We start from the raw sequence: 11,763 nt of genomic DNA on the forward strand, positions 1-11,763 counted from the left end.
CCAAAGATTGTCCAACCCAATCGCGTTTTGGAGGCAACGGGCTGATTCCAGCCGCCCTCGCGTACTTTCATGGAAGCTATTAAGTTTGGATTGTTAACCCCAATAATCATGGAGGGCACAGCATTTGCGTAACCTATAAGTGGTATATCTCGAAGATACGAATACTTTTCCTTTATGTTTTCAACGTTTATTGACTCTGCTGCCAAATTGAGGTTTTTAACTGTATGGACATTTTTAATAGGAAATATTTTGGCATTTTTATGAGTCGACGATATTTTCAAATCAAATTTTCTAGAACTATCTTCGAGACGTGATACATCCCCAGTCCAACGTATGCAAAGAGGGTCAATAGTACCGCGGACCCCCAACATGTTAGCAACATTCTCTTCAAGCAAAGTCAACGTTGAACCGTCGTCCATTAGGGCATATATTGATATGGATTTATTATCGTGATGAAGAGTGACGGGTACAATACGAAAATAGGACTCACCTTCTTTGTTTGTATGGTTATTAAGTGTAGTTACCGTCTTCTCCAGTAGTCCGACATCACTGTGCAATAGAGGGTTGTGTTGAACAGTGCAACCACTTACACCGCACTGCTTTCGAAACCAACAATGTCCCCTGTGCTTGCAAAGGCATATGCGACATAGGTGGTTGGTTTTTACAATGTTCCACCTATCGGCAACTTCGAAGGCTTGAAATTGATCGCAGTCGGCAATTTTGTGATTTTCCTCACACACAATGCAGTTGACTCGTTTCTTGTTTAATGGTGAGTTTATATGGGCATTTAGGCGGGTTTCCTTTCTCGATGAGCGTTTATCGCCAAGGCTGTCGAATACAGGAACCGTAACTTTGCATGTGGCTTCAGCAACGTCATACAACCAGTTGGAAAAGTCCACTAATGTTGGACGTGTGATGTTTTTAGAATGAATTGCCCACTGAAATATGGTATCGGGTGGAAGCTTTTCAACTAATTCCTGCAAAAGAGTTGGATTTATCAAAAAATCGTCCAATTTAGATGCGCGAATGGTAGCACATATGTTTTTAACAGCAAACCCGAATTCTATCAGAGCGTCGAGTTTACCTTTGGGTATATTCATTTTACGTACTTCGTCAATAAGATTTCTTACGACACATTCCGGCCTACCAAAATACATTTTCAGAGTACGTATTATGTCTGGAACCATCTCAGGTAACATTAAACAATTCCTCACTGCGTCCCGAGCCTTACCGTGTAAACATTTTTGGAGTCGTATTAGATTTTCATCGTTGCCATAACCGGCTATGTTAGTGCTTTGTTCAAAGGCACTTATAAATATGGGCCATTCTCTTGGGTCCCCATTAAATGGTGGAAGATCTTTTGAAATGCATTGCCGAGCCATGATTTGCGTTGTGGTTAAATTACACTCTGTACGTGAATTACTAAAATTGGAAGAATTCGCGTTTTGACAACCGGCTATGGTGTAGGTGTTGTTATTATTATTATTTGTTTTGTTTTGATTACTTCCATTGAGAATGTTCGCTCCATTCTCCTTCTGTGGCACTTCTACAATTGGTTGTGGAAAGAGGGTTGGAGGGGAAGAAGTTTTATTTTGAATTCGCTGAATAACTGTGCTTTGGCACTGTGGCTGATGTATGAGCGAATGAATATCAGCTCTGTAGCTATCACTCAAGTTTGAGTGAGGGTTGTGTAAACCTCTGTCAGCGTCAGCGTTTTGTTGAATTATTGGGCTCTCTTGCGTAGAGGCATAATTATTAAAGAGAGTCGTGGTGTGTTCAATATCGTTGTTCAATTCTTCATCGTTTGACTGCAGCAACTCATACTTACGTCTCAGAAACTCTTCTCTTAAACGGAACTCTTCTTCAAGCATTTTAAGTTGGAGTTGTTTTTTTATACTTATATGAGAGTTAATATCTTTCATGACTGAACCAGTACGGAGAGGTGAGTTTTGGCGAGTTGATGAAGAGCCAGCAATTTCGTTGTTGGTTTCATCATGTTGACTTGCTGCGGCTATTCCAGCAAATTGGACAGAATGGGTTTCTTGTGATTTGTTGGTATTCAATAGGGAGTTTTGCTGTATGCTTTGACAGCAAAACTCACAAAGCCATTGACAGATATCAGATTCTTCGTCTAAGTCGCAGCAACTATAATGATAAATGGTGTTACATTTAGAGCAGCCTATCATATTTCCATCATCGGGATCGGAGCACAAGGTACACCGGGCACTCAAAGTTGCGTTGTGTTGCGCCATATTTCCAGTTAAGAATTTTAAAGATATTGCCAATTGGAGATGGGTGCCGTCAAATAATAATATAGCCGACCTTGCCACAAAAGTGGCAAGGTCGGCTATAAGGACCAAATTGTTATCGACCGTATCAAGTACCAAACAAAAGCACACCACTGCTCAAGCATTTACAACGCTGTAACATCTGATTATCATACTTGTACTAAATTGCATACCCCTTTTTTAATATATCCGCTTCATTAGCTTTACCCATTGTAACCTCAGGCGGTGTTGCGCAACAAAATATTTAAATTTGTTAAGAAAGAAAACTAAGGTATAATTTGAATAATCATTGAACTATCAAATAAATAAAAACTTCGTTTTCAGAATTTTAAAGCTTACCGAAGGCTCAACGAAGTCGTATTGCTCTTAAAACTTGGTTTTATTTTCAACATTTCTTTAAAATTCTTAACTGGAAATATGGCGCAACACAACGCAACTTTGAGTGCCCGGTGTACCTTGTGCTCCGATCCCGATGATGGAAATATGATAGGCTGCTCTAAATGTAACACCATTTATCATTATAGTTGCTGCGACTTAGACGAAGAATCTGATATCTGTCAATGGCTTTGTGAGTTTTGCTGTCAAAGCATACAGCAAAACTCCCTATTGAATACCAACAAATCACAAGAAACCCATTCTGTCCAATTTGCTGGAATAGCCGCAGCAAGTCAACATGATGAAACCAACAACGAAATTGCTGGCTCTTCATCAACTCGCCAAAACTCACCTCTCCGTACTGGTTCAGTCATGAAAGATATTAACTCTCATATAAGTATAAAAAAACAACTCCAACTTAAAATGCTTGAAGAAGAGTTCCGTTTAAGAGAAGAGTTTCTGAGACGTAAGTATGAGTTGCTGCAGTCAAACGATGAAGAATTGAACAACGATATTGAACACACCACGACTCTCTTTAATAATTATGCCTCTACGCAAGAGAGCCCAATAATTCAACAAAACGCTGACGCTGACAGAGGTTTACACAACCCTCACTCAAACTTGAGTGATAGCTACAGAGCTGATATTCATTCGCTCATACATCAGCCACAGTGCCAAAGCACAGTTATTCAGCGAATTCAAAATAAAACTTCTTCCCCTCCAACCCTCTTTCCACAACCAATTGTAGAAGTGCCACAGAAGGAGAATGGAGCGAACATTCTCAATGGAAGTAATCAAAACAAAACAAATAATAATAATAACAACACCTACACCATAGCCGGTTGTCAAAACGCGAATTCTTCCAATTTTAGTAATTCACGTACAGAGTGTAATTTAACCACAACGCAAATCATGGCTCGGCAATGCATTTCAAAAGATCTTCCACCATTTAATGGGGACCCAAGAGAATGGCCCATATTTATAAGTGCCTTTGAACAAAGCACTAACATAGCCGGTTATGGCAACGATGAAAATCTAATACGACTCCAAAAATGTTTACACGGTAAGGCTCGGGACGCAGTGAGGAATTGTTTAATGTTACCTGAGATGGTTCCAGACATAATACGTACTCTGAAAATGTATTTTGGTAGGCCGGAATGTGTCGTAAGAAATCTTATTGACGAAGTACGTAAAATGAATATACCCAAAGGTAAACTCGACGCTCTGATAGAATTCGGGTTTGCTGTTAAAAACATATGTGCTACCATTCGCGCATCTAAATTGGACGATTTTTTGATAAATCCAACTCTTTTGCAGGAATTAGTTGAAAAGCTTCCACCCGATACCATATTTCAGTGGGCAATTCATTCTAAAAACATCACACGTCCAACATTAGTGGACTTTTCCAACTGGTTGTATGACGTTGCTGAAGCCACATGCAAAGTTACGGTTCCTGTATTCGACAGCCTTGGCGATAAACGCTCATCGAGAAAGGAAACCCGCCTAAATGCCCATATAAACTCACCATTAAACAAGAAACGAGTCAACTGCATTGTGTGTGAGGAAAATCACAAAATTGCCGACTGCGATCAATTTCAAGCCTTCGAAGTTGCCGATAGGTGGAACATTGTAAAAACCAACCACCTATGTCGCATATGCCTTTGCAAGCACAGGGGACATTGTTGGTTTCGAAAGCAGTGCGGTGTAAGTGGTTGCACTGTTCAACACAACCCTCTATTGCACAGTGATGTCGGACTACTGGAGAAGACGGTAACTACACTTAATAACCATACAAACAAAGAAGGTGAGTCCTATTTTCGTATTGTACCCGTCACTCTTCATCACGATAATAAATCCATATCAATATATGCCCTAATGGACGACGGTTCAACGTTGACTTTGCTTGAAGAGAATGTTGCTAACATGTTGGGGGTCCGCGGTACTATTGACCCTCTTTGCATACGTTGGACTGGGGATGTATCACGTCTCGAAGATAGTTCTAGAAAATTTGATTTGAAAATATCGTCGACTCATAAAAATGCCAAAATATTTCCTATTAAAAATGTCCATACAGTTAAAAACCTCAATTTGGCAGCAGAGTCAATAAACGTTGAAAACATAAAGGAAAAGTATTCGTATCTTCGAGATATACCACTTATAGGTTACGCAAATGCTGTGCCCTCCATGATTATTGGGGTTAACAATCCAAACTTAATAGCTTCCATGAAAGTACGCGAGGGCGGCTGGAATCAGCCCGTTGCCTCCAAAACGCGATTGGGTTGGACAATCTTTGGAGGAACACAGAAAAGAGTGTTCAACCTGAATATACACAAATGTGTTTGCGGAAGTGACATAATATTACATGATTTGGTAAAGGCGTTTTTTTCTGACGAAAATATTGGTATTTTACCCCCCGAAGCAATGCCAAATTCGAAGGAGGACCAACGCGCTATTGACATTATTGAGAACACATGTTCGTTTAAAGATGGTCGATACGAAGTAGGGCTCTTGTGGAAAAATGACGGGTTAGTGTTACCACCGAGTTTAAAAACAGCTATGAAACGATTAGATTGCTTGAAACGTAGAATTTTGCGAGACTCATCTTTGGCTAATGAATTACAACAACAAATTTCAAACCTGTTGGAAAAGAAATATGCCCGTAAGCTTTCAAAAAGTGCCGCCGAACAACAGGGTGGAAAGATATGGTATCTGCCTACATTCATTGTTAAAAACCCTCAAAAGCCGAACAAGGTGAGATTAGTGTGGGACGCGGCTGCCAAATCTGGGAACGTTGCTTTAAATGATTTTCTCCTTAAAGGACCAGATCTACTCATTCCTCTAATGCAAATATTATATAAGTTTAGAATTGGCGCTGTGGCGATATGTGGAGACATTGCAGAGATGTTCCACCGCATTAAGGTTCAAGAAGAAGATGCATGCGCACAACGTTTTTTATGGTGGGGTGAAAACGATACAATTGATGTCTACCAATTAGATGTACTCACATTTGGGGCTTCTTGTTCTCCATTCATTTCTCATTTTATCAGAAACAAAAACGCAGAAATTCATTGCCAAGAAATCCCGACAATTTTAAACGCTATAAAAAATCAGCACTATGTCGATGATTACATTGACTCTACAAACACTGTTAACGAAGCTATAGATTTAGCTTTAGGCGTTCGAGAGGTCCATAAGAGAGGAGGGTTTCATATGCGAAACTGGGCCTCCAACTCTACGGAGGTTCTGCAAGCTCTAGGGGAACCCAGTGGATGCGAGAGCAAAACTTTTGAGGTAGAAGTCGGCATAAATCAATGCAATAAAATCCTCGGTTTATACTGGGAACCAAAAACCGACGTCTTTAAAATCAATTTAAAATTTGTACGCCTTAATCGACCGGTCCTTGTCGATGACATTGTTCCGACAAAAAGGGAGGTACTTCAGGTACTAATGTCTGTTTTTGATCCGTTGGGATTTGTCTCATGCTTCATGTCGTATTTAAAAATCATCTTGCAAGAAATATGGCGTTGCGGAATAGAATGGGACCAGCCTCTTACAAGCGAACTTTTCGAAAAATGGAAGAAATGGTTGCAGTGTCTACCAATAATAACAAGAATTGAAATTCCTCGATGCTATTCACACTACCTGCAAAGTCCAAATTGTGTAGTCCAACTACACACATTTGTCGATGCTAGCGAGGAAGCATTTGCGGCCGTGTGTTATTTCCGAATTGAGTTTGAAGGCAAAGTTGATATACGATTAGTAGCGTCAAAATCGAAGGTGGCGCCCCTTCAACCAATGTCCATCCCACGATTAGAATTGCAGGCTGCAGTAATAGGAACGAGGCTAATGAAGACTGTAGAATGTCATGGGATACAAATAGAACAAAGGGTTATGTGGACAGATTCAAAAACGGTTCTAAATTGGCTCGTTGGAGACCCACGGAAATATAAACAATTTGTGATGTTCCGTGTGGCAGAAATATTAAAGTATACAGATATTGCCAATTGGAGATGGGTGCCGTCAAATAATAATATAGCCGACCTTGCCACAAAATACAAACCACCAACTTATAACTACAAGGAGTGGTTCGAGGGCCCATTATGGCTAAAAAAGGAGGAGTCGAAGTGGCCACATAATGCTACAGATGCCGAGTTGGATATGACCGAACTACGCCCACGCTATTTAAACATACACTCGAGGAAAAATGTTTCTATTGTGATCAACTTCGACTATTTTTCTAGTTGGTTTAGACTTTGTCGTGCTATCGCTAACTGGTATCAGATTTTCGATTATTTATATTTGAAAGTAAAAAATGAAAATAGTATACGATACAACGTGGTCCATATAAATAAGGCAAAAAATTTTATCTATAAAAATGTTCAACTGTCCTGTTTCCCGGATGAGTATGCTGCAACACAAGTGGGAAAAGTTACGAAGGGAGCATTTGTTGGACTGCATGTTTTTATGGATTCGAATGGGGTCATAAGAGTGAAAAATAGAGCACAATATGCAAAGGAATTATGTGGGGTTCAAAAAGATCCCATTATTCTACCGTGGAACCACCATGTTACACGTCTCATTGTGTTACACTATCATGAATCTTATCACCACCTAAACCATGAAACTGTAATAAATGAAATACGGCAACAGTATTTTATAACAAGACTGAGAGTCCTTTATAAAACCACTAGGAGAGGTTGTCAAAAATGTAAAAATGATTTAGCTAAACCAGTTTCACCTCAAATAGCTCCTTTGCCTCCAGCTCGTCTAGGTGCATATCAGAGACCGTTCACATTTGTGGGTGTGGACTATTTTGGTCCTATTTCAATAGTATCTGGCCGGAAATCATTAAAGCGTTGGGGTGTTATATTCACTTGCCTAACCATCAGAGCTATACATATTGAAATAGCACACACCCTAACTACTGATTCTTTCCTTATGTGTTTGAGGAATTTTATGGCAAGGCGAGGTACACCTTCCGAAATTTATAGTGATAATGGAACAAATTTTCGAGGCGCCGAAAGATTTCTCAAACAAGAGTTGGAAAAAATAAATTATAACGATGTGCAGAGTGCCTTGAGTTTTAAGGGAATAACCTGGAGGTTTAATCCTCCCGCAGCTCCTCATATGGGGGGAGCGTGGGAGCGGCTGATAAGGTCCATAAAAACAATTCTTTATAAAATATCACCGTCACACAAATTTTGTGAAGAAAGTCTACGTTGTGCTTTGATGGAAGTCGAGCTTATAATAAACTCGCGCCCTCTTACTTACGTCTCGCTAGAAACTCAGGATGAAGAAGCAATTACACCGAATCACTTCTTACTAGGTAGCTCAAATGGGTCGAAACCATTTTGTAGCTCGGAAGATCTAGACCATAGGATGTGTCTCAAACAAAGCGAAATATTTGCTAATTTATTCTGGCGTCGATGGGTAAAAGAAATGATCCCAACATTGACTAGGAGGAACAAATGGTTTGAAAAGGTCAAGCCGATTGAAGTTGGAGATATAGTTCTTGTTGTTGACGAAAACGCTGAGAGAAATTCATGGATAAAGGGAAGAGTTATTGAAGTAATAACAGCAAAAGACGGGCAGGTGAGAAGGGCAAAAGTCAAGACTATTAATGGAGAGATAGAGCGCCCAGCTGCAAAATTAGCAGTGCTTGATATCGGTTTGAATTTGAGGTAAGATTTTTAAAATCTTACCGGGGGGAGAATTGTTATCGACCGTATCAAGTACCAAACAAAAGCACACCACTGCTCAAGCATTTACAACGCTGTAACATCTGATTATCATACTTGTACTAAATTGCATACCCCTTTTTTAATATATCCGCTTCATTAGCTTTACCCATTGTAACCTCAGGCGGTGTTGCGCAACAAAATATTTAAATTTGTTAAGAAAGAAAACTAAGGTATAATTTGAATAATCATTGAACTATCAAATAAATAAAAACTTCGTTTTCAGAATTTTAAAGCTTACCGAAGGCTCAACGAAGTCGTATTGCTCTTAAAACTTGGTTTTATTTTCAACATTTTGGTGCCGTGACCAGGATACGAACCTAGGTTACTACGGTGCCGCAAAATTCTACGTTTCAAGCAATCTAATCGTTTCATAGCTGTTTTTAAACTCGGTGGTAACACTAACCCGTCATTTTTCCACAAGAGCCCTACTTCGTATCGACCATCTTTAAACGAACATGTGTTCTCAATAATGTCAATAGCGCGTTGGTCCTCCTTCGAATTTGGCATTGCTTCGGGGGGTAAAATACCAATATTTTCGTCAGAAAAAAACGCCTTTACCAAATCATGTAATATTATGTCACTTCCGCAAACACATTTGTGTATATTCAGGTTGAACACTCTTTTCTGTGTTCCTCCAAAGATTGTCCAACCCAATCGCGTTTTGGAGGCAACGGGCTGATTCCAGCCGCCCTCGCGTACTTTCATGGAAGCTATTAAGTTTGGATTGTTAACCCCAATAATCATGGAGGGCACAGCATTTGCGTAACCTATAAGTGGTATATCTCGAAGATACGAATACTTTTCCTTTATGTTTTCAACGTTTATTGACTCTGCTGCCAAATTGAGGTTTTTAACTGTATGGACATTTTTAATAGGAAATATTTTGGCATTTTTATGAGTCGACGATATTTTCAAATCAAATTTTCTAGAACTATCTTCGAGACGTGATACATCCCCAGTCCAACGTATGCAAAGAGGGTCAATAGTACCGCGGACCCCCAACATGTTAGCAACATTCTCTTCAAGCAAAGTCAACGTTGAACCGTCGTCCATTAGGGCATATATTGATATGGATTTATTATCGTGATGAAGAGTGACGGGTACAATACGAAAATAGGACTCACCTTCTTTGTTTGTATGGTTATTAAGTGTAGTTACCGTCTTCTCCAGTAGTCCGACATCACTGTGCAATAGAGGGTTGTGTTGAACAGTGCAACCACTTACACCGCACTGCTTTCGAAACCAACAATGTCCCCTGTGCTTGCAAAGGCATATGCGACATAGGTGGTTGGTTTTTACAATGTTCCACCTATCGGCAACTTCGAAGGCTTGAAATTGATCGCAGTCGGCAATTTTGTGATTTTCCTCACACACAATGCAGTTGACTCGTTTCTTGTTTAATGGTGAGTTTATATGGGCATTTAGGCGGGTTTCCTTTCTCGATGAGCGTTTATCGCCAAGGCTGTCGAATACAGGAACCGTAACTTTGCATGTGGCTTCAGCAACGTCATACAACCAGTTGGAAAAGTCCACTAATGTTGGACGTGTGATGTTTTTAGAATGAATTGCCCACTGAAATATGGTATCGGGTGGAAGCTTTTCAACTAATTCCTGCAAAAGAGTTGGATTTATCAAAAAATCGTCCAATTTAGATGCGCGAATGGTAGCACATATGTTTTTAACAGCAAACCCGAATTCTATCAGAGCGTCGAGTTTACCTTTGGGTATATTCATTTTACGTACTTCGTCAATAAGATTTCTTACGACACATTCCGGCCTACCAAAATACATTTTCAGAGTACGTATTATGTCTGGAACCATCTCAGGTAACATTAAACAATTCCTCACTGCGTCCCGAGCCTTACCGTGTAAACATTTTTGGAGTCGTATTAGATTTTCATCGTTGCCATAACCGGCTATGTTAGTGCTTTGTTCAAAGGCACTTATAAATATGGGCCATTCTCTTGGGTCCCCATTAAATGGTGGAAGATCTTTTGAAATGCATTGCCGAGCCATGATTTGCGTTGTGGTTAAATTACACTCTGTACGTGAATTACTAAAATTGGAAGAATTCGCGTTTTGACAACCGGCTATGGTGTAGGTGTTGTTATTATTATTATTTGTTTTGTTTTGATTACTTCCATTGAGAATGTTCGCTCCATTCTCCTTCTGTGGCACTTCTACAATTGGTTGTGGAAAGAGGGTTGGAGGGGAAGAAGTTTTATTTTGAATTCGCTGAATAACTGTGCTTTGGCACTGTGGCTGATGTATGAGCGAATGAATATCAGCTCTGTAGCTATCACTCAAGTTTGAGTGAGGGTTGTGTAAACCTCTGTCAGCGTCAGCGTTTTGTTGAATTATTGGGCTCTCTTGCGTAGAGGCATAATTATTAAAGAGAGTCGTGGTGTGTTCAATATCGTTGTTCAATTCTTCATCGTTTGACTGCAGCAACTCATACTTACGTCTCAGAAACTCTTCTCTTAAACGGAACTCTTCTTCAAGCATTTTAAGTTGGAGTTGTTTTTTTATACTTATATGAGAGTTAATATCTTTCATGACTGAACCAGTACGGAGAGGTGAGTTTTGGCGAGTTGATGAAGAGCCAGCAATTTCGTTGTTGGTTTCATCATGTTGACTTGCTGCGGCTATTCCAGCAAATTGGACAGAATGGGTTTCTTGTGATTTGTTGGTATTCAATAGGGAGTTTTGCTGTATGCTTTGACAGCAAAACTCACAAAGCCATTGACAGATATCAGATTCTTCGTCTAAGTCGCAGCAACTATAATGATAAATGGTGTTACATTTAGAGCAGCCTATCATATTTCCATCATCGGGATCGGAGCACAAGGTACACCGGGCACTCAAAGTTGCGTTGTGTTGCGCCATATTTCCAGTTAAGAATTTTAAAGAAATGTTGAAAATAAAACCAAGTTTTAAGAGCAATACGACTTCGTTGAGCCTTCGGTAAGCTTTAAAATTCTGAAAACGAAGTTTTTATTTATTTGATAGTTCAATGATTATTCAAATTATACCTTAGTTTTCTTTCTTAACAAATTTAAATATTTTGTTGCGCAACACCGCCTGAGGTTACAATGGGTAAAGCTAATGAAGCGGATATATTAAAAAAGGGGTATGCAATTTAGTACAAGTATGATAATCAGATGTTACAGCGTTGTAAATGCTTGAGCAGTGGTGTGCTTTTGTTTGGTACTTGATACGGTCGATAACAGGGAGAAAAGATGATTCAATTTGTAAGAGGAAATTTCCCAAATGTTTTCTCCATAAGGAGTTAGCATAAAGGGCCCAAAATTGAGTTATCTCTCCCAGCCAGATCTATACTAAAGGCTGTGGAAAGGTTA

The 11,763-nt window shown here is 39.6% G+C and overlaps 1 protein-coding gene across 1 annotated transcript; it reads left to right on the plus strand.

The window, feature by feature from the left end:
- The first annotated feature begins 2,705 nt into the window (after nt 1-2,705).
- Nucleotides 2,706-8,348, plus strand: LOC142242552 (uncharacterized). The gene has a single exon (XM_075314126.1). The coding sequence runs from the start codon at nt 2,706-2,708 to the stop codon at nt 8,346-8,348; it is 5,643 nt and encodes a 1,880-aa protein (XP_075170241.1).
- Nucleotides 8,349-11,763: the final 3,415 nt, after the last annotated feature.

This window comes from Haematobia irritans, unplaced genomic scaffold (assembly GCF_050003625.1).
Source record: "Haematobia irritans isolate KBUSLIRL unplaced genomic scaffold, ASM5000362v1 scaffold_40, whole genome shotgun sequence".
Lineage (NCBI taxonomy): Eukaryota > Metazoa > Arthropoda > Insecta > Diptera > Muscidae > Haematobia > Haematobia irritans.